The following is a 23,617-nucleotide window of genomic DNA, read 5'->3' on the forward strand; positions in this document are numbered from 1 at the left end:
TGTCCTAGGGACTGAGAACCTTCCGACACTGCCTCTTTTCTTTGTCAAGTCCCAGAAAAGAGCCGATTCTTCCCATAGTTCCCTGTGAGCCAGCCCCACCCTCTTTGCTCCCGTGGTGAGAACAAGCAAACTGACTTGCAAGGGATGACCGTTTTCGAGTTGAGAAAACTAAAAGAGATTTACGAGTTGGAAAACAGGATACCAAGGTGCTAAGTTTTAGTCACTGTAAAATGACATTAAGAGCTCATATTTCTGCCTCTGTTTGGCTCTGGGGAGCTGAATCCAGAAGCAGGCTTCCACACAATGCCTAAGCATGGGCTTGCAGGCCTGTGGATGTTCCAACGTTATTTCAGCCTGCCACGAATCTATCAGCCCCTTTGGTTAGCTTCCCGCCTCAATGACACATGCTGTACTCATGTGTTAGACTGGGGCATTTCCTAGGCCACCATCCCCAAAATACATGCAAAACATCTCTTAGGGTGAGTCATTATGGGAGATATTTTGAACAGGTTTTTGCTAATTTCATTTTCAACATGGGTCTGTTTCTAACTCAAACCTTTCATATACTGGGAACTCCCCTGTCATCTAAGGGATTTAGTGACTGTTGGCTCATAAAGAACTCTGTGTATAGGTCATCAGGGTAAGCTTAAACCAATTTATACGTGAGCCACAGTGACAATGTAATCTTTGTTTTTATTTATTCAGTGTATATGGATATGACCGTGTCTAGGAGTTGGTTCTCTCCCTTCACTGTGTTGGACCCTGGGATCAAGCTCAGGTCACCAGGCTTGGCAAGTGACCTTATCCACTGAATCATTTTACCAGCCCAACAAGCTAATCTTTAGTGAGTAGCCACTGTGCCAAGTCCTAGTCTAAGGCATTCCATTCAATGCTGACCCAATATGTCTATTATCTCTATTTTATTTTTACTGATTTTTGTTGAGACAGGGACTTACCATATAGAAATGGCTGTCCTGGAACTCACTATGTAAACCAGGCTGGCTTCAAACTCACAGACATCTGTCTGCCCCTCCCTAATGCTGGGACTAAAGGCGTGCACCACTCTGCCCGGCCTATTATCTTGATTTTAAAGATGTGGAAATGAGAAGACAGCTTAGTAGGTAAAGTGCTTGCTTTGCAAGCCCGAGTGTGATTGTCAGAACCCATGAGGAAAATCTCATGTGGCACATGCTTGTAACCCCAGTACTAGGAAGGCAGATACAGGTGAATGCCCAGGGCTTACTGGCCAGCTAGATAAGCCTACTTGGTGAGTACCAGGGAAGTGAAAGGCATGAGTCAAAAAACAAGGCATGGGACTGAAGAGAGGGCTCAGTGGCTAAGAGCTCTTAAGGACCCAAGTTTGGTTACCAGCACCCACATGGCAGTTCGCAATTTCTGTAACTCCAGCTCCAGAGAGCCCCCATGGCCTCTTCCTGCTTTCAGGGGTACCTGGCATGCGCGTGTGCCTGTTTCTATGTGTGTGTTTGTATGCACGTGTGCTCACATGCACCTGCACACACACACACACATACACACACACACACACACACACACACACACACACACACACGCGTGCGCGCGCACGCCCGCGCACAATGTTGCTGTGTAAAGGTTTCAGAGATTGAAACATTCCATCCTGAAGGGGGGGCTCCTTAAAATAGGAAGATAAATAAAATAGCTTCAGGAAGTCCCTGAAACTGACTAGATTCATTAGGCCAGTTCCTGCCAGAGTAAGCAGAGAGTAGTCTCAGGCCAAGAAAGCTAAGCTGTAAAGAAAACTCTCAGACTGGAGCAGCTGCCAGGAAGAAGCAGAAACCTACCGAGCTGCCTGGAAGAGGCTCAGATCAACGGAGGCACGCGGCACGCAAGAAGACTCTCCAACCCGTTAAGCTGCCTGCAGGCTGTGCAGTGTGCTCCAGTTTTTCAGCTTTGTGAGTTGTCACCATGCTGGAGTGGACTTTGGTGAGACAGCTGTCTTTGAATCATTTCTGCTGTAAGTAACCCCTCACCCATACTGTTATAAGTAACCCCAATAAAACTCATTGGTAACTGAGCTTTAGTGGTATCTGTTCTTTGGTTTGTTGTGGGATCCTTATTTGGGGTGAGCAGACGTGTGTACTACTATGTCTTCCCTGGAAAAGTTTTGTCACACAGACATGTATGTAGACACTCATACTCTTAAAACAATGTAAAACAAACAAAACAACTGAAGATGGATGGCACCTCAGGTACCATGCCTGAGTTTATCTGCAGGCCTCCACAAGAATCTGCACAGACTGGCACCCAACATACACACCACACACGTGAGGAGGTGGCGGCTGGCTAGTGCAAGAACCAGCACAAGGGAGTGAGCTGTGAGGTGACAGGGCCAAAATCTAACCCGACTGTGTCACTTTCTGATACTTTCTTAACCAGCTTGCACACCTGCCTCTCAAACAAAAACCCTTCACAGTGAAGGGTTGACCTAGAAGGATTTCTGCAGAAATTGAACGTTAGTAGCAAGATTCAGAAAAAAATGTGTTTAATGCTATCCTATTTTTGAGAAATAAACAATGACAAAATCCAACCCCCTTTTGTATATTATAAGGAGGACAGAATGAAATGTTCATGGTGAGTTTAAAAAAAAAATCCGCAGGGCGGTGGTGGCACATGCTTTTAATCCCAGCACTAGGGAGGCAGAAGCAGGCAGATCTCTGAGTTAGAGGCCAGCCTGGTCTACAAGAGCTAGTTCCAGGACAGGCTCCAAAACCACAGAGAAACCCTGTCTCGAAAAACAAAACAAAACAAAACAAAAAAAAAACTAAATAAAAAAATAAAAAAAAAATTCAGAGCCTAGTTCCTGAATTCCTAAGAAGTCATGGGTATCTGTACCTCCTTTTAAAGTCGTCCCCCCTCCCCCGGCCCCAGATAAGGTTTCTTAACTTTACCACCTATTAAAATACCCTGGGCTAGGCAATGTTGGCACAGGCCTTTAATCTCAACACTCCGGAGTTCAAGGACAGCCTGGTCTGTAGCATGAGACCCAGGATAGCCAAAGCTGCCCAGCTGCACAGGGAAACCCTATATCAGGGTGGGGTGGAGTGGGTGGTGGGAGGGTGGTTGTGGCAGGGGAAGAATAACCCTGGGGGTTTTGAAAAGTCCTAAGGGTCAGATCATAGCTCAGACCAATTAAATCAGAGTTCTGTCTCTGGCGGCTTAAAATTCCCTCAGTAGCTTTGAGTATACAGTACAGTTTGAGGACCAGCTGGACAGACCCTCCTAGAGGGCCAGTTCTGAGGGTCAAGGCTGGGATGCAAACTCTCACGTGTAGCAGTATTAAATATTAGATATAAATGCTCATGCCAGTCCTTGGAATAGCCAGTGATTGGAGAACTCTGAGGAAACAGGCTGACTCCACAGATCAAATAGCCTATCGGCCAGAGGTCAAGAGTTAGAACAGAGAGTGCACATTCTGAGCCTGTTTACTCTTGACCAGAGGGGTTGAAATTCCTCAGATTAGTTCCTTCTCTTACAGGTCGTTACAAACTGTTACACCCTACAACGACCTGCGTTCAATTCCTAGCACTGGGAAAAAAAAGTGAGAGAAAGATAACAGAGTTGTGTCTGGGAGACAGCTGTCAGGAAGGTGCTTCCCGTGTAGGCCAGGGGACTGGAGTTAGATCCCAAGAACACACAGGAAAAGTGCCAAGTGTTATTTGATGCCTTTGGAATTTCAGCACGGAGGAGGGAGAGACAGGCAAATCTCTGGGGCTCACTGGCCTGGCCAGCCTCGCTTACTTGGAGAATTTGAGGCCTATGAGACAACATGTCTCAAGAAAAGTATATAGCCTGAAGAATACCTGAGGTTGGCCCTAGGCTGACCATGCCCTTCCCATTCTCCAAATTCGCTTGTACACGTACACGCACCCGTTCACAGACACACACACAAACAAACACTGCTATGGTTGGACCAAGGTGGGTGGGGGGCAGTTGAGGGGTATTGTTTGGGTTAAGACAGGGTTTCAGCAGAAAACTAGGTCAGACTTCTTCCATCAGTGAAATAAGGACCTTGAGTGAGAAGTATTGCCTAGAACGCAGAATGCACAGGGCAGGCCCTCTGCAGTCACTGGGACACTGTGCCAACACTGCAGGCTTGCAATAGGTGCTCTCGAGCCAGATTATATGTGAGCCTTGGCCGGGTTTCTACTTTTATTGAGGATTTCCTGAGTGTTCACTTCCCATATTTCAGCTACTACTCTAAGTGTTTTCATTTATTAGCCCCTACAGTGCTGAGAACAGCTAATCAGGTAAGTGTCCGTCCAGTCACTTCAAACTGAGGCCCCAAGGGCTTAGGTAACATTTTCAAGGTCAAGGGACCCAGGTAGTTGGGCATTCCAGTCCTCTGGACCTTTAAGATACCGGGTAACTTTAACATCAAAATAACCACGTGTTAAGCACTAATACCGGTAAGGTGAGGAGGAGACATTTGCAACTGAATGTCCTGGGGGGAGGGGGCAGCAAGGTTGCCTAAGACTCCGGTGACTTTACAGAAGGTTAGGCCTCTCCTTCTGAATCAGGGAGATTGGGTAGGGCAGCTGAATTGAGCAAAGTGACCTGGCGGAAAACGAGAACATGAGTGTTTTTTGGTTGAGATAGAGTGCTAAACCGAGTCGATGGAACCGCAGCATTTGACTCAAGATTCTTTCGGTCAAGCTCGACACGGGCTCCATTTACTCCTGTTCTCCAAACGCTTAAGGGTCAAAGTTCAGGTAGGTGCTTTAAGTTAGCTTACAAGTTGATCCCCTATATCAGACACCGGAGACGGCAGAATGTGAGCCCCTGAAGTGGACCTAGGGACACAATCGCCAGGCCCCAAGTCCACCTCAGTCTTTGGTGCCCTGTGTTAAACCTCTCAAGGTGCTTTCTGCAGTTATGGCAACATTGGCTTGAAAACCATCAACATTCAAGTCACACGCAGCCAGTGATCTCTACAACAGATGAGGAGGCGATAGGAACCCCCTGATGCACTTTGCATTTACTCCGCTACAGCAGATCAATCCAGCATTCCTGCAACTTTATCGAACTCAGCATCCCACTGCAGGATACTCTCCCCGAACCCTCCTTAATCTCGTTGCTGGCTCTCTGCAATCGTGACTCGGCGTTGCAGTCCTGACATCACCGAAGAGGCCTCTCCTCCTCAGGCTGCAGCAGCAACAGCAGCAGCAGATTTCCCGCCCCGCCGGGCGCTCACCAGGTGCGGGGCTCTAGACTTGTGCCGACCTTGCAGGTCCTCCGAGGGGCGGGGCCAGCTTCACCGCACGCTAGCGGCCTTTGTGGGCGGCTGGGCGCAGAGTAGCCTTGCCGACGCTGAGACCCCCAACGCGAGGCGCTCGGAGCGTCCAGGGTACGCACACCGGGCTCGCCTACTCTCCCACCAGCTCCTCCCAGCAGCAGGCGCCCCACACCGCTCCCCGCCGGCGCGCGCTCCCAGCCCCGCCCTCGGGCGGCGCACGCACAGGCCGCGAGCGCGCGCCTCCCCCGCGCTCCCGCGCTAGACGCACGGCCGCGAGCGCGCGTGCGCCTCACGAACGTCCCCGGGAGCTTCGCCAGAGCGAGCGCGGGGCTGGGCGCGCACGAGTGAAAAGGAGGCGGCGGCCGCGTCTGCGAGCAACAGATCCGGGCGCCGCGAGCTGACCTCGTCTGCCGCTGACCCATTTCGTTCTCTCTTTATTTTTGAATTTCAGAGAAAAATTACATTTGGAAAAAAAACCCTAAAAACCACCCAACAACCTTTCTTTCTTTTTTTAAATGGCGCTGGCCCCGGGTCAGCGGGCGGATTTCTTTGCACCAAGATGGGCTTTGCCGTTTCCGTCGTGGGCACCCGTGGTGGCTTGATTGTCAGTCCTCTCCGGGCATTTTTGAGGCCAGGAACCGAGCGCTGCACGTAAGCGACTCGCCCTCCAGAGCGGCTGGGCGTTTCGGATTGTGACTTGGGGGGCAGAGCGCAGTGGATCGCGAGCACCGCGTGCTCTCTGCAAAACCGGCGGCGAGCTAGAGGCGGGTCGCTCCCAGGGTGAAACCGCTCCCGGGCTGAGCGAGCCCGGCCCCGTGCGCAGTGCAGCGGCCCCGAGAGCTGGTCCTGTCCCCGCCGCGCCGGGAAAATGGAGGCTGTGATCGAGAAGGAATGCAGCGCGCTTGGAGGCCTCTTCCAGACCATCATCAGCGATATGAAGGTAGGACGCCGGGGGCGCGGCTGCTCTGACCTCCCTGCGGGGCTTCCCCTCCACCTCGGCCCGCCGGGCCCTCGCCTGCACCGTGGCTGTTGGTCACCTGCGGGAGCTCCGGCGGCCCGGGTGTCACCTGCTCACCCGCCGCGCTGCTCCGGCTGTGCTGGGTCACCGGGCAGGCGACTTCCCGGGGTTGTGTTTGTGTGTGGGGGAGAGTCTGATGCCCCTTGCCAACCCCTGCGTTCCTTATCCCAGGGGGCGACACCATCTTGTTCCTTTGGGGGCTTAGGGCCCTAGTTCTAAGTTTTCCATTGTCTGTCCCTGGACTGAGTGTCTGCGACCCGTGTAAGCTGGACGCCCGGGCGGACACCTGACTCCTTGGGTTTGGGGTGGGGTGCTTGGCGCGGTGGTAGATCGGGAGTGGGGGCTCTGCCTGGCTGCGGGAAGGACCCTCCCGGCCTGGAAGATTGGGTGGCAGGCTTGTTACAGGCTTGGCTTTTAGGTCTACCTGAAGTAGGGGAATCTGAACAAATTAGTTATTAATTAGTCTGTTCTAGAGCTGCTGAGGGTGTGCCGTGCCTTCCCCGCACCCTCCCCCGGGCCACGGTGCTTGAAGTTCCCAGGGTAGTCTTTTGAGGGACCTCGAAGCTGAGAGGCTCACAGAGGGAAGACAAGGTTGAGGTTTCCCAAACAACTATACTCCAGCTCTCTCAAACACAGACCCATACCCCACTCTTCTCTCGGAAGAATTGTGTGTGCGTGCGTGTGTGTTGGGGGCGGGGAACAACACCCTGGCTTTTTCCTGCAAAGGGTGGGACTGGAGATAACCTGATCCTCGAATGTGGGTTTTCTGGTGCACCGAGCTACATACACCAGGACTTCTGTTACTCACACTAATAAAATAGAACCTGCTTAAGGAGCTGGCTGGAGGTGGGAATTGGGGGCGACAGGGGGGATTTTTTTTCCCAAGTGTATTTAGGGAGCTTCTCTTTGGCTCGAGGCCAGGCCCAGTCTGCCTCAACAGATCCGGGGAGGTGGTGTTTAATTAAAAGCTCGGCTTCCAAAAGAGTGGGCAGGTTTGGAAAGCTGTGTTGGCGAGTGGGTGTGGACAGCCCCTCTTCAGCCGCTGCCTGGCGCCTGGGCAAGCTTTTGTCTGATGAACTGTAAGGTTCGGAGAGCCCTTGGGCCTCCAACATGGACTTTGGGGAAGAATGCTCAGCTGTCATGCCTGCCTCCTCCTTTTAGAACCAACTGCCACCTCGCCCAGGGTGAACTTTGCCAAGGTGCCTCGTCCTGCTCAGAGTCTGGTTTGCAATCCTACCAAGCTCGTGCCTTTTGTCAGAAATCCGTGTAGCCTAATCTGGAGCCAGAGCCTGATCGTTTAGGAATGCCTCTAATCCAGTCGCTTGGAATTAGATGGATTAGTCTCTTCAAAGACAGCCCTTTCATTCCTTTGCCCTCGATACACATTGAATTATCCAAGTGTTCTTTAGAACAAAGGTTGATGTCCATTCCTTGAACTCTGGTATTTATTGTTAACTTAAATTTCACCCACCTTAATACAGTCCAAACAAGATTCGATTTGAGGCACACACTGTATGTTGTGGTGTGCAGAAGAGGTTTTTGAGATGGGTTGGTAAATCAGCCTGTGTTTTGTTGGAGGAGATAATGACGTTTCCAGTCCCTGAATAGAAACAAGGAATCCAGGGATCTAAACTGATTACTGACTTCAGGCCCTGAATAATCACACCTGGAGTTACTGACTTCAGGCCCTGAGTAATCACACCTGGAGTTTTCTCTTTGTTTTTGTTTGTTTTTTAAAATCCAGAGCCAAGGTTCAGTTCTTTTCAGGAGGTGGTTTGAACCTCAAGCCCTTCCTTCTCCAATGACTCTGCACCTTCCACCTGCCATCTGGCTGCCTGGTGTAGGCTCTGCCTAGACATTTGTAGGTGCTTAAGGTGGCTTCCCCAAGACCAGTTGTTGGAAAACCTCTTATGTACTGCTTCCTTGGTGTTGACTCTAGTTCCTTTCTCTCTGTCTTTGATAGGTTTGCTCACTATCCCGTGGGTAAACACTCCCCCCCCCAATATTTTCATCTCAAGGTACAGTGGAAGATTACATTGTGCTTTGGATCCTGAACAGTTGTAGACTTTGGGGAAGTAGAGGGGGGTCAGTAATCAACGCAGGTTGTCTGATTTCTTCCTAAGATTGTTTATGCATAAGGGAACGGCTATATATTTTAATTGAGTTTTCTTTAGAGGACATCTTTATGGGTTGGTCAGCAATGACACTTCAAGAGTAACAAGATGAAACTGGACTCTATTGGCTAAGCCGCGTATGATATGTGGGCATGTGGCGTCAGCAAGAAAGTCAGCTTTTAATGCCAGCTGTCATTCTGATGACCTTGTCCTTCTTGTCTTTGAACTTATGACCAGTTTATTGTATTTTTGTTCCCTGTTAGATTGCTTTGAGGGAGAAGACAGTTGGATTATCATCTTGGAACCACTTTTAGTTTTTTTTTTTTTTTAAGTAATATTGAACTGGGTTGAGCAAAAGGCTAAGACCGTGGTTTTTTTTTTTTGAGTAACATTTGAGACTTCATAATTGTACAGCAACACAGGAAGGGCATCAGTTTCCTTTGGGAGAAAATAAAAAGATAACGGAAAGTGGAATAATTATTCCACTGGCCTGGTGCCACCCGTCTAAAAGTAAAGACCCTCAAGACACGGGAAAGCTTGGGCCAATTCTTTGCTTTCTGCCGAGTCTCCATTGGGCTGTCGGGGCTGGGTGTTTATCCTTTTCAGGGGTGGGGGGGAGAAGAAATCCTCACTTTGCTTCCACTGGGATTGAGCTCCAAGAAAGCAGGCAGCAGCTGCTCAAAAACTTATTGATTCCTTGATGAGAGGAAACCTCTGTTTTTTCCCCTTCCTTCCACCCTGCCATGGCGGTGGTCACTAATGAATGGCGGTGTGTGAAATCACTTATGGGCTGTCTTCCCTGGGATCCATGTAAATCACCCTTGGAGCTGCCTGGTGGGAGTTAGCCTGGAAAGGAAAGGGAACTCAGTTTTTTTGTGTTGCTTCTTGGAGGGGCTGTGGTTGGTTTATCTATGGGACAGTGGTCTGGAGGTGACTGCTGACTGCCAAGAAGGTCCTAGACTATATATATATATATATATATATATATATATATATATATATATTTCTACGTAAGTTCTGCGCAGAATTGGCTCTTGGTTAGGTAAACAGATTAGTGTTGTTTGTTTTGAATCATTGATCATGTTCCTGTAGTTGCTAAGTCCCAGAAACTTTGCAAGCCAAATTTGAGAGTATCTGACCTTCTGGGAATAAATAGCGGTCTTCTTTTAATAATTAACTTTTTTTTTTTAAGTTGGATGCTAGAATCAAATATTTCCTTGTCCTTGTCCTTGCTGCTCAAGCACCAGGATGCTAGAAGCCTAGTTGGCCCTGTTGCGGGGAGAACTTTGCCCTGGGTTCAGGTTTATATAATATGGCTAGGCTGAAAAATACCCAACTGCACCTGAATACGCCCTTCCATGTGTTGCTTTAGGCCCGGGTGTCCTGTTACAGGCACCTGTGCCGAGCAGAATAGGGGCCTTGTTCAGTTTCTCCCGGCTGCCCCCACCTCTGCCTGCCACCAGGATCCCCTGTCTGAGGCTCTGTCTAAGATTAGAGATGCTCAAGGGACCTCTTGAATTCCATGGGAATCTTCTGTGGTTCAGAGGCACCTGGGGACTATTTCCCCTCACTTACCATGAGGTGACAATGGGGTCTACTGCTGTGTGGTGACTTCAGGGCTGCCCTTTTAGCTGTTGTGGATTCCTGTAGCAAGAGGGATTGCTTCTTAGGTCCTGGTTGAGGCCTTTTGGGTAGAGGGCTTTTGCTAGGCCCTGCCCTTGCTCCTTATGCTGATAACAATATGGCTGCGATGACGAAGGATGGGTTGCAGTTTGGTCAGGGGAAGGGCGTCTGTCTTTTTGGACTTCTTTTTTACAATGCTTCAGAATGAAAGTTTTTCTGTAGTAAGATAATGAAAAAAAAACAAAAACAAAAACAAAACACCCAGTCAAGTGACGAGGTCCTGGGAGGGAAGTGGGACACTCTGGGTAGAGGCTGACAGCCACACAAAGGCAAGATGAGCAGAGCCCTGAGAAGGACAGATGGGCCCCAGGTTGGCTTTCTCTTGGCAAATGGTGGTGTTTGGCTAGGGTTTTTACAGCTTTCTCATTTTGGGCCTGTGGGAGAAGAAGGTAAAGATGTCATAAAATTGGCAGAAGGAGCTGTCTAGGGAGGGTGCCTCCTTCCGTCTATTCTATGGGAGCAGCCCTTTAGGGGTTTGGGGGTGTGAATCTCTTCTTGACATATTTTGGGGCTTACCTTAGCATTGCTGTGGGGAAAACCCTTACATATTCTATTAGACAAAATTGTTTAGAACTTGTTGCTTGATTTCCTGAAACCTCTCTGCTTGGAATTCTATAATTCATAAAGGCCCCAGTAGAGGAGGCTGTTTCCAGCTCAGCTCACATGGGAGGAAGGCTGGAGGTGAGCTCTGCTCTAGTTCAGCAACCCGTCCAGAGTCGTGTGTTCTTTTCTGCGGTGTTTTATCATCAGCCGAATTGGACCACCAAACTCTGCTACGGTGTCAGCCGTACCATGTCAGCCTCTCTAGCTCCATCTGCATCCCGCGTAAACAGTGAACACTCAGTATAAGAATGGCCTGCCTTCCTCGGGCCCTGTCTTCCCAGGCCTGCCTGCCTGCCTGTCCTTTGACCTCTTCTATCTTATCTTGGGGGGTAAAGAAATAAAGGAAAAGGGGAAAAAATAATACCCATCAGTTTGGCCAGCTCACTTGAGATTTCTAAAATGCTCGGAGGGTGAAGAGGTTGAAACTATCGATCCATTAGATGCTTTATTGTCTGTATCTAAGCTGTTTGCATCTTCACAAGGATGGGTGAGAGCTGGCAGGGTTCCTTCTGTGATGAGGCCATTTCGAGGTTCCCACTGGGAAATGGAAAAATGAGATCATTTTGAGTTCCCCATTACTTTTTGAAATCGCCTTCAGGATGCTTTCCCACCAAACCCACACACCTCGGCGAAAATAAAGAAACTCCTTTCGTCAGACCGAACGGAAGCCAAAGGACAGATTTTGGATTTAGCCATTCAGAACACCAGGAGGACATATTTGGGGCTCTTAACTGGAACTGGCTGTTGTCTTCAGCAGTTTAATTCAGATTTGCAGATTGTATGGCCGATACGGCCTTATTAAATAGTAGATGGAGAGACAAACGGTAAATTAATTGGCGGAGCGTCCAGGAAGCCTATTGTATTCGATTGCTGAGGCTCTCCCTTAAATTAGATGCAGGCTGCAGCTTTCATCTGAGTGTCTGTCTCAAGAGCAAAACAAGCCCCATGGCCCCCAGCCAGCCCTAGTACAGAATCTACCCTGAAGCTGTGTCTTCCACCTCTCAGCCCCCTTGGAAGGCCTTGGGGTGACTCGTTCTTCCCCTCAGCCCAGTGTGATTAGACAAGGCTGTGTTTCCCCCGTTGTGCAGTTAGGAGGTTTTCGGTTGTGTGAGATGCTGTGCCATGCCACCTGACACATAGTAGGTACTCATTATTCATTGCATATGGTGCATAGTGGGCAGGAAGGGACTTGGAGAAGGGCGTCTATGTGCCAGACGTGTACTAGGCGCCAGGTGTGCATGAGTTTACGTTCATCCTCACACTCGCTGCACACACTCTGCAGATGAGGAAACCGGGGCTCGGGGAGATGGAATTGGTATTCAGATCTTGTCCTCTTGGGCCCAGAGTGGAGCTCTTTAAGAACTTAAGGTATGGGGAGGGGCGTGGATATATTTCTAGAAGGTAGCACTTCATTTGCCCTAACCCACAGGAGGATCACAGACAGAACTAGGACCTTCTCTGAACTGGAGGAGTGGACTGGAACCAGGAGGCTGTGGGGTGGGTGTCTCTCACGCCGCTGTTACCTCTGGGGTTTAGTTTATGGATCATGAGGAGATAGTGGCTGACCTCTTCCTTCTTACTCATTAGTCATGCTGATAGACGTTGCTAGGTCCCGTTCCTGTGACCCATGCAGAATGGTGAAGCCCTGGGGTGGGGGCGGCAGACTCTTGGGTGCCTCTTCCCTGGGCACTTGTCCTTGTGCAGTCTCAGAGCTCCTGGGATCTCCGCACTGGCTTGGGTCTGGAGTCAAGGTGTCTGAGGCTGGACTACACTCTTATAATCATATGGATTAGTCAAGTTCACCCAAAGTTCGTATGACTCCTCGGAGCGAACTCCTTACTTCAAACTCATTTTGTGTCCAGCCCTGGAACACGCCTGTAAAAGAGCTTTCTGTGTTTAATTACGTCCCGGTAACCCTCCAGCTTGGGTTATGTTGGTAGAGAGCCCTTGGAAACATGTTTAGATGGGGGTCCCCAGAAAACCACCTTCCTGCTCTAATTCTTGGCATACATGGCCTTGGTCAGAGTCCTTAAGGGGCTTTTCTTTTCCTGTCTTGTTTAAGTGGGAAAAAAAACCAAACCAGTCGAGTACCTTTTGAACTGTGTGTCTTTTTATTTGATTTCTTTGCCTCAAAGAACAGCCAGGAGTGGAAACACTGACTGCTCAGTGCTAAGAGCTCCTGGAGCAGATACTGTCTGTGACTCTCACCCTGCCAACCTGCCACATGACAGGGCTCTGCAGGGGCCGGAGAGTGGATCTGACCAGAGTAGGAGGTCTGGGCATGGTTACAGTAAAGGCCCCCTGAGTGCCCTGGGAGACTCAGTGCCCCAGCACTGCTCCCTGAGTCTCTCGAGTCAGGACATGGGGACCTTAGCTGTTAGGATGTTGGAGGCACCAGGTAACCGGGTTTGAGCATCACTGAGCTGTTGGGCTTCCCCTCACAGTGCATTCTTGTAAGAGGAGCCCATTTAGATGCTTGTACTAGGATGTGAATAATCTTGATATCACCTAATTGAGTTCTCAAGATAGTCAAAATGGAGCTGGGCAGTGGTGGTGTCTGCCTTTAATCCCGGCAATCAGGAGGCAGGCAGATCTGTGTGAATTTGAGGACAGCCTGGTCTACAGAGCTTGTTCTAGGACAGCTAGGGCTGTTGTACAAATAAACCCTGTCTTGAAAAACAAAAACAAAAAAAATAAAACTACAGCAAAATGCTGAATAATTCCAATAAAAGTCAACAAGAGTATATCTCGAATTCTTGGCAGACTTTTACTGATCTGTAATGTGCTTATCTAATATGCTCTGCTGCAGTATGAAAATTATTATACATTAGCTACCAGACACTTGTTGTTAATGTGGCCAAGGAACTGAGTTTTTAATTTTGTGTACTTTAGCCAAGCGGGGTGGTCCAGTACTGTAATCCTGGTATTTGGGAAATGGAGGAGGAGGACCAGAAGTTCAGGATGGGTCTCAACTACTTTGTGGTCTGTTTTGAGTGGTACCGGACTCAGTCTCCCAAAACAAAAACAAACCCCCACACCTAAAAGTAACAGTAACAAATGTATTCTTTTTAGTTATTCAAATGGCGGTGGGTGCCTGGTGAGTGGCTTGCCTTACATACAGCAGGGCTTCCTGCCTGCCTTCTACCCCTTGCTGGTCAGGATAGGACCCTTGTAGATGACATTCTGCGGATGGGGCACATGGGGAGCTGAAGGAAACCCTGCCGCCAAGTTTCCCTGTCTCTAGGAGTCTCGGTTTTCTTTTCTGTAAAGTGGATATGGTAAGATGCCTGCTTTGGAGGTTCCGCATGCAGATTCTAAAATGAGGTGTTTTCCTGTGGAAGGCTCCCCTCTTGCCTGGTGCACTGGGCCCAGGTGGTAGGCATTATGTCCTGTAGATTGGGAAGGGAGTTAAGATCTCTGCTGCTTCAGACAAACCCTGTCTCACCCTTTCAGGAGCCATGGTAGAGCCTGTGATGGAGCTCCTGGAAGTGAAGAAGGTCTGGGTGTTTGGGTTTTCTTTCTTGCCAAGTGAAGTAGCCCTGAGTTCATTCTAGCCCTCTGTTTGTGTTCTGTTTTTCCACATGCACACCATACCAATTGTTCCTAAGAGGAGGGTGGGATGGGAGGAGAGAAGTCTTTCAGAGATACTGGGGAGGGGAGAAGGGAAGGGGAGGGGAAACCTGTGTTGCTGGGCTATCTTTTGTGGTCCCCTCAGTTTTCTGAGTGAACACCACCTGTCTCTCATGGCCTCTGGCTTTGCCTGTGTCCGGTATTGAGTACACATGGAGCTTCCGCTCCCTCCCAAGACCTGGTCCTATTGGGCTTCTCCCTGCCTGTCCTCCCAAAGCTGCCCTCTGGCCTGAGGTCTAGGCTCACTCTCTTGGCTCCAGCTGATTGGCCCTTGTGTGTCCTGGGCGCCTCACACCATGGCTCCTCACTTTCCTGCCCCATCTCTGCCTGTTGAAATCATTCTCACACTTCCAGGTACCACAGGGAAGTGTCCTCTTCTCAGGCCACTCCTCCTAAGAGGGGTTCTATGAGGACATCCTTTATAGTCTACCAAATGTTAAAATTTATATCATCAAAATCTTTGAACTTTAAAGCCAGGTTCTGCCATTTCTTGGCCTCATTATTCTGGGCAAATTATTTTACTTTTCCTGGGCCTTTTTTTTTTTTTAATTAAGTTTTTGTTTGTTTGTTTGTTTTTCGAGACAGGGTTTCTCTGTGGTTTTGGAGCCTGTCCTGGAACTAGCTCTTGTAGACCAGGCTGGTCTTGAACTCATAGAGATCCTCCTGCCTTTGCCTCCCGAGTGCTGGGATTAAAGGCGTGCGCCACCACCGCTCGGCTAAATTAAGTTTTTAAAATTAAATTTAGTTTAATTTTTTTTTTTTTACTCTGTATAGTAGGGTGAGGGGACAATACTTTCCTCAAGGATTAAAAGAGAAAGTAGATGTAAATGGTTTGGTGTGAAATACCTGGCCAGTGAATGAATGCCCTTCTGTCAGTCCAAGCTCCCTTCGGCCATTTCAAGCATCTGCAGTCTGCAAGTCCAAAATCTGAAACTTTATTGGGCATCAGTGTGATGACACTCCCCAAATTCCAGATTTAAGGACAGTTTAGACTTGAGACTTTTAGATTTGGGAAGTCTATGCAATTTTTTTTGTTTGTTTGTTTTTGTTTTTCGAGACAGGGTTTCTCTGTGGTTTTGGAGCCTGTCCTGGAACTAGCTCTTGTAGACCAGGCTGGTCTCGAACTCACAGAGATCTGCCTGCCTCTGCCTCCTGAGTGCTGGGATTAAAGGCGTGCGCCGCCACCACCCGGCAAGTCTATGCAAATTTAAATTAAAACTCTGATATTTGGAATCAATCATGTGTATGTTCGTGTATGTATGTGCGCACACGTGTGCATGCACGCACACACGCATTCCTTGATGTTAGTAGTAGCACTCGTGTTTGGGAAAAGTAAAAGATCACTCTTGGTTTTGACGCTGCATGTCATGTTTGCTTGTCCACTTTCCACCTACAAGTAACTTTCAAGAGCAGTATGTGTCTCCTGCAATCTGATGAGGTACGTGGGGCATGTTGGGCATGGCTGGCTGGGAGAGATGGACGTGTGGCCGCCCTGGTCTGGGAGTTTTTTACAATAGGTGCAGGTAAGGCATCAGTCTTCACTGTAGTCACACAAGAAGTCAACACAAGAGTTGGTGGGGGGTGTTGAGGAGTTCCTCTAAGTTCCACTTGGGGTGGGAAGACATTCCCAGAATGCCTTTGGTCTGGGTGACACCCAGCTGACAACTGAGTTTCTCTTTACTTGTGCAGTAAACGTTTCTGTGGTCAGAACTTCCAGGCAGTAAGTGTTTGACACTTGAAAACTGACTTAATCTCCCAATAACCCAGTTGGGTAGACACTGCTGTCATTCCCGTTTTATAGATGGGGGAGCAGAAGCTCTCAGGGGCTTAGCCATCTGTGTAGCAGGCGAGAAGTGGAGCCTAAAGTTAGACCCAGGCCGTGTGACATCAGCTCCAGGACTGTGCTCTGCATGCCACTCTAGGTTGTCCCTCACAGTGTGACATCTCAGAATTTTCCGTTCATATTCTGTGGTGGGTGCACATCCATCCCTTTGATGGTTTCAACTGTGCCATCAGGAGTCTGAATATCACACACAGAATCTAGATTTACCCCTGGGCAGCTTCAAGAGCCTTTATTGGGTCGGGTGGTGCGGTGAGGAGATGGCTCATCAGGTCCGAGTGCTGGCTGTGCAAACATGAGGACCAGAGTTCAAATCCTAACACTTTACATACGACACTGGGCGTGTCTGTGCACTCCTATAACCTCAGAACTATTGGAGGCAGAAAGAGCCTGGACATTCAGCATCCATCTCTGGCCTGTTTGTGTTCATGAGCCTGAGTGCACACATGCATACATGCTTATCAGCCTACACATACTAGAAACTTCGAGGGGGTCTCAAGGGAGAGACAGGACCCACCCAGTATTGGCCTGAAGCTGTTGAAGTTGACCCATTTGTTGGTGCCTCTACCTTCTCACTAGAGAGATGTAGGTGGAGAGTGATGGCCACCTCAGGACACATCTCTGCTTGAACCCGCTCCAGAAGACTTGAGTGCCTGCCAGGAGTGGGGAGATCCTTGCTGTTAGGGGCTGGCAATGTGGCGGATTAGTTTCCAGGGAGACCACGATTGCATTTTGAAGCCAGGCTCCTTGCAGCTGAGCATGTGCCATTAAGGAAGTCTTTGAGTTGGGTTTAATGGTCCTCCTTTGTTTTGAAGTGACTGTTTACTGAACCTTCAAAGCCAATGCCACAGCAGGATGTGATATGGGGCCTGAATAATTGCAGCAGACACCCCGATAGGAAGTAGGTAGTGAGGAGCCTAGCCGGGAGTGCCCTGAGCCTGAGCCATTGCTGGGAAGGACAGAGGTCATTCTGCAACCAGAAAGAGACCTACGGTCCCATGGAACCTGGTTCCTAGGGAATTTAGCCTTTTGATGTTGTGCTGGCCCTAATTAGGGATACCCTAATTAAGTCAGAGGAGGCAGGTTTTTTTTTTCCTTAAAAAAAAGGGGAAATGTTTTCAGAACATTTCATGAGGGATTACTTCTGAAAGATTATATAAGTTATATAAAATTAGTGGAGGAAAACCTAGAAACTTCAATTAAGTGAAGTCACCCATAAACACCAATTACAAAGTGGGTTACATACTCAGGCTCACAAAAGCCTAGACAATTAAAGGACTGTGAAATTTCCTTTTCATCCAGTCTTCCCTTCCCTGTGCGTGAAGTTATATAAGCTATGCCAGTTTCCGTGGCGGCCATGTGACTCTTGTTTTGTATGTCTATAGTAAATTCCACTGGGGACATGTGTTTGAGGACCTACTGTGTTCCAGGTCCAGTCTGAAGTGCGGGGGCTATAGAGTAGTAAACAAAATGGGCACAGATTTCTGGCTTTGGAACCTAAGGGAATGATGACAGATAAGGGACAGATAAGTGGTGTCCATCAATTCTTAAAACAAAACCTTTTTATTTTTTATTGTTATTTATTTTATGTATATGGGTGTTTTGCATGCCTGGTGTCCTGAGAGGCCAGAAGAAGACATTGGATCCCATATGGGGGGCTATAGACAGTTATGAGCCCCTGCGCAGGTGCTGGAAATTGAAAATGGATCTTCTGTAAGGGCGGCGACAGTGCTTTTAGCCATTGGACCACCTCTCTAGCCTCAATTCTCCTATGTGCGAAAAGGAATCCATGCAATGGCACAGTCAGAATAGTATGTCTTCAAGGGTGGTGAGGGAGAGTCTCATGGAAGGGGAAATTGAGTAACAGCGGTGATCTGCGGAAGAATGGCTCAGTTTGTGCAGAGACCCTCAGGTGGGCAGCTAGCCTCCTACCTGTGTTTGGGCTAGGCCAGTTTCACACTAGCTGAAGCAACACGGCAGTTAGTACAGCCTTGCAGCTTTATCCTCGAAGGATTTATCTGTGGCCTAAAGGAATGCACTTCTCAAAGCTTCTGGAACCTGAGTGTCTCGCAGAGCACGTCTCTGCTTACATTCCTGTGTGTGAGCGCTCATCTTCTGGATCATTTCGAAAGATGTTGGATGTGGACATTCTTGCCTAGAGGTTGCTGAGTTCCCAGTTTCCAAGGGCTTAGGGGGAGGACTTTGCCGTCTTATCTCTTCCTGTGGTCCTCCAGTCTTGCTGTCTGCGTGGTTTTGAGAAAGCAAGAGTGTCTTCTCACGCAGATTCCTAGGCTCACCCTTAAATTCTTTGTTGATCTGGGGTGGGGCTCAGGAATTTGCCCTCTCAGCAAACCCTTGCCTGTTCTCTCTAGGTTTTGCCGGGATTACAGTAGGGGTCAGTGTGTGTGTGGGTGTGTGCTCAGGCCACCATGAGCTGCCAGAGGCTTCCTCTGTAGTTCATGAAACAAGAGGCTCCCCCTTTTTTATGTATGTGTTTGTTTCATCCCACCATGGATATATCTGGAATATATTCCAGGTGGACGTATTGAGTCATGCTAGCCATGACTTTGGGGAAATGCTTCTCCTCTTACTGCTTTCTCTTCCTTCTTACTGGGAAAAACAAAATTCTGTTTCCTCTTTGAGAGCCAGATGAGGCATTACCCCATTTGGGGGACTCCCACCAGCCGCCTTTCAGTTTTTCCAAGTTGGAGAATGCTGCCCTCTGAGGCTTTGGGGCAGTGGTTTCAGCTTCAGCCTTCTTCCAAGACTGAGCTTTGTAGCATATTGAGCGCTTCTCTTTAAGGCTGTGTGCTCACGAAGTGCCTGTGCATGGCAGACACGTTAGTGTCCTGTCCAGGAAGGGTGCCTTTGTATGCTGACTCATTAAAGCAGAGCGAGCTCTTGTGCTACTCACCCCCTCAAGCACTCCCTGTTTCATGTACCTTTGCAATCATCCTCCGGGGCAGGGACTAGCCATTAGCATCTTTTACAGATGGAGACGCAGTGGCACCAGGTGATGAAGTCACTTGGCCTCTCAGGTCACTCTGAACAGATCTGAAGCTGGGCCAGCTGACTCTAGTCATGCTCTGACTCCTGAGTGTGTTTGTCCGTCAAGGCCCTCTGCCCCTGCGTGGTTGATTGCCAGTGAAAACACACCCACCCACACATGCACCCATGCACGCACAAGCATTGTAAAGAGAATTATAGCACCCTTTGTGGTCCATCAGGGCATCTTTCCTGGAAAGTTGGGGTGATGGAAATGGGGTGATGGATGAGATGCTGTCTGTCCAAAATGGAAGCCGATTCAATACACAGTTTGGCCATGGCTAGGCCCTGGGGCAGGTTCATGAACCCGTGTCTGCCTCTGGGAGGGTTGGGTGAACATAAATGCTAGCTAGCGAGAGGAGCAGGATCTCAAAGGTCAAAGTCATTTTGGAGTTGGGAGGTGCATGCAGGGAAGAGCATGCACGGACGGATGTGAAGTCGTGAACTTAGAAAGACTTTGAACCTTGTGGGGTACAAGAGTTGTGTGTTTTGCTTGTCATCTCATGGCTATTAACAAAGACAGGAACAAATGAATGGAGCAACAGCTCTGGACTCTGCACAGGGAAGGTTCCATGAGGCAGGCATTAGCCAGGGAAGGCTTAACGGTACACAAACATTTCCTAGGTAAGAACATTGGAGCCCTGTGTTAGGTGCTTAAATAATGAGTTCTCTTGTTTCCTGAATTAGAGAATCAGCCAGGTGAAATGATGGACCAGTTTCACTGTGGAGGAACTGGGCAAATTAAGCAGCAATTTGTATCATAAAGTGGGAGTGAGGGCAGCCCCTCTGGCTTTGCTCAAGTCATTTGCTCTTTCTGTGTCTTGTTTCTCATGGAAAGAACACGTTGAGTACTCACACAGACCTCTGTAAGGTAGCCGTGAAGTCCTTTGTGCTCTGCTTAGTACTGTCCACACATACCGGGTTGTTCTAATGTTGCTCGTGGTCCCTGTGGAGTCCTAGGTGGGGACCCCTTTGAAAACTTCCTCAGGCAGTGAAAGGTGCACAGGCAGCCACTTACCTGTCTTCTGGTGGGAGGTAGTGTCTTAAATAGTCATTGAAAAAATAGCAGAGCATTGAAAATCTAGGGCTCTGTGTGTGTGTGTGTGTGTGTGTGTGTGTGTGTGTGTGTGTGTGTACAGACAGGTGAATTTGGAGAACGGGAAAGGAGTGGAAGAGGAGTTTTGTTTGCAGAGAAATCTGGAGTGTGGAAATGCACGCGCTACAAAATGTGGAAAAGAAAAGACCCACAGTGCAGGCCACTGTGATCCCTATCTCTCAAGAGGTCAAGGAGCCTCACAGGTTTGCCAGCCTAGTCTTGCAAACAAGTCCCAGGCCAGCTTGGGCTACACAGTGACACCTTGTCTCCACAAGAAAACAGACAAGCAGTGAGGTCCCGGACGCTGTGTGGACGCTGTTGGCAGAGGTAAAGCACACACAGCTCAGATGCCCTAGTCTGGCCAAGGCTGCCCATCGTATGTTTCCGCAGTGAAAGCAGTTCTAGGTCTGTCTACTCTGTAGACACTCTACCTTTTATTTCCTTGTCATTTAAATTTAAATAATGCGCAGTCCCCTAGTGGCAGCCCTGTTGGATAGCTCATTGGATGGACAGACAGACAGACCTAAAGACAGATGGCTTACTTGCTTGGTTTCTGGTCCTACCTAAAAAACCCAAGCAAGTTTGAAGATATAATTGATGTATTTGTTTAGTTTTTTTTAATTAAGTGGAGATGTAGCCGTATGCTCCGAACACATCCTGAGCATCCGCCCTGGCAGTGTGGGTAAAAGGGAAGTTCAGTGCACTTGCTTTAATTAGAATAGAAGAGCTTGAGATGGAACAGCTTTTCTGCGAGGGGGCAGCTGGATGGGGACCACCTTTTGTGGGTGTGCCTTCCTTTTCCCGGGCGTCTTTATTGCTGGTGTACTTGGGCAAGTGTGTGAGGGTGGGCGGGCAAGGAAGCAACAACCATTGATTATCCCCAGACTGTCATCCTCCTGATGGACAGGGATAATTAGTGGATTAAGCAAGTCCCAATCAGAAAATAAAAGCCCGGGACTGGTATTTATGAAGGATGGGTTCACCCAGTGCCTTTCATCTGAGGCTCTTAGGAGACCTGTATCTTGCATGTAGGCCAGGGTGGGGAAGTTTAGTTTGGGGGACAGAGCTCTGGCAGGCATTCCTGGGCCCTGACCCTAATTATGCATGCCCACTTCTGGAAGCTGAATGCATTCCTGAATCCAGAGATGCTCGGCTTGGGTCAGAAGGGCCTCTCCATGCTTCTTTGCTTTTTATCTCCCTGGAGGCTGAGCACTTGGGAAGGGAGCCTGATGCTGTGAGTGAGGGCCGACCTGGAGGCAGTACAGTGAGGCTTCCCAGTGCCACAGAAAACCCGAAGACGAGAAAGAGCTCACTCCCATTCATACAAGTGACAGCCACTGTGTGCTCCGGTGTGATTTGGGCTATACAAGGGATTTTCTTTGTGTCGTGCCTGCTTTTTTCCCCCATGGCCGACCTGACCACCTTCAGAGTGACTGCACGGTTCTCTGAGGTGTTGCTGTGTTTCTGGAGCATTGCCTCAGTTCTGCCTTGGCTCCTGCAGGACACACATCTAAAGCAGGACCTAATGGCTGGCTGAGTCACTTTGTCACACTGGACTGGATCCTGAGACTGCGTCTGTCCCTCAGGCTGATTTGACTCCCCAGAATCAGGGTCACTTCGGTAGTCAGAAAGATCTGACGTCAGGTAGTTCTTACCTTTCTCTGGGATTCCGGGCCTGTTTCCTCCTATACAAAGTCATAGTGTTACAGGCTTTGTTGCAACATGTCGTGTGAATGTGCTATAGGCTGGACTCCTCAGGAAGTGTTCCATGGCGGTCCGCAGTGCTGAGCTCAGGTTATCCATGCCACTGCCCAGGCGCCTCCCACCCCCCACCCCACTGCCAGAGCAAGGAAAGCAAAGTCTGCATTTTTGCCAAATCTCTGGGGTCAGGTCCACCAGTTAATACTTGAGAAGTGCAGATACAGATAGAGCCTGGTGCCTAGCAACTGTTTAGAAAGTGCTGATGTTGGAAGCGACTGTCACCAGTGATCTCCTCCAAAGGGATACAGGGCCAGTCTGGTCCTACCTGCCTTGTATGTCTGAGCTGTGCTGGTTTGTCAGCCAGCCTCTGTCTGACCCCTTCTGGGCAGGACCGAGGTCTTTGAGCGGAACCCAGTTCCCTCTAGCCTGTCCCTGCTAATCCCCTATTTTCTTCCAGGTTCAACCCTCCCTAGTTCTCCTGGTTCCTCCAATGTTGTGGGTTTTCTAGCCAAGGTCCCTGCCCTTCTGGGTCCCTTGAGTGGTGATGAAGGAATGCTATCAAATTCCTTCAGCTGTCCCTTGACCTCGGCTATCACGGAGGGGCCGGTGTGGGAGAAGCAGTTGGTACATTATTTATGGTGCATGAGTAACCAGCCATGCTGAGGAGTACCACAGTTTGTCCCACACTGAGTGTGGGATGCCATCATTTGTCTAATATAGAACAAAATCAAGCAAGGCCACCCCAAACCTGAGTGTCTGTTGGCTGCCATCTTTATCCTGCTCTTGCATTGGGTGAATGCTTGACTCCTGGCTTGGGACAAGTGGAGGCTGGGGAGGGGAAGGAAGGGGGACTCCGCCATAAGGGTGGATATGAAGAAGGTGGTTTACAGACTGGCTAGGGGCCACCAAATTCTTGAAGGGGAAGGAGATTTAGGAAGTCCTGTCCCTACAAGAGAAAGAAAAGAACTTTATTCTTTTCTCTTCCTAAGGGACCAGGCTGCTGCCAGGTATGCGATCCACAAGCCAGGTTTGCATATCACCTGGCCAGCTTGGAATTGATGTCACCTGTCCTTAGAATGAAGGCCACCCTGGCTCCCTCTGCTGTTTTGTTTGTGGTTCAGCTCTGGACTTTGCCCTTGAAGGCTGGACTCGGCTGCCTTGTCCACCCTGCCCAGTTTTGCTCCTATTCAGCAAAGTTGTGCCACCTCAGTGTCCCCTGGGTGCTTTGTCCCCTGCCAGTCCTTCTTCCACTTCCTTGTCATTGTACCAGCGAAACCTCTATCTAATGTGACATTTCCTTCCACGAGCCTATCCTCTGGCCTTGTCTCATGGTTTCGAAGGAAGAGACCCTGGCTCGCAGCTCATACATGAATCATGTAATGTACGAAGTCGAGGGAATGGGCGCAGCTAATCCGGGAGGGTAGATGAGGAGGATATATGGCACGGAATGTTCTGGAAGAAGCAACGTTTATGTTGGGCAGCGAATGAAGCTTGCGGAATTATTGAGCCCCACCTTCCACCTTGAGTTTTGAAGAGAAGACAGTCATTGGGTGGTGTTTGGAGCATGATGGGAACCCGACTAGGTGGCTGCATGAAGTCATGTGATCAGGAAAGA

The 23,617-nt window shown here is 49.1% G+C and overlaps 1 protein-coding gene across 18 annotated transcripts in view; it reads left to right on the forward strand.

The window, feature by feature from the left end:
- Positions 1-5,522: 5,522 nt before the first annotated feature.
- Positions 5,523-23,617, forward strand: part of Mtss1 (MTSS I-BAR domain containing 1) — a 138,019-nt gene continuing 119,924 nt past the window's right edge. For 5 of the 18 annotated variants that reach the window (XM_075960941.1, XM_075960944.1, XM_075960942.1 and 2 more), the window contains exon 1: positions 5,544-6,212. In XM_075960941.1, the coding sequence (XP_075817056.1) occupies positions 6,141-6,212 (72 nt within the window). In that variant the 5' untranslated portion in view covers positions 5,544-6,140. Of the gene's footprint in view, positions 6,213-23,617 lie in introns of all 18 variants that reach the window. The other 13 variants (XM_075960955.1, XM_075960948.1, XM_075960946.1 and 10 more) reach the window with 8 other exon arrangements.

Source organism: Microtus pennsylvanicus, chromosome 2 (assembly GCF_037038515.1).
Source record: "Microtus pennsylvanicus isolate mMicPen1 chromosome 2, mMicPen1.hap1, whole genome shotgun sequence".
Taxonomy (NCBI): Eukaryota; Metazoa; Chordata; class Mammalia; order Rodentia; family Cricetidae; genus Microtus; species Microtus pennsylvanicus.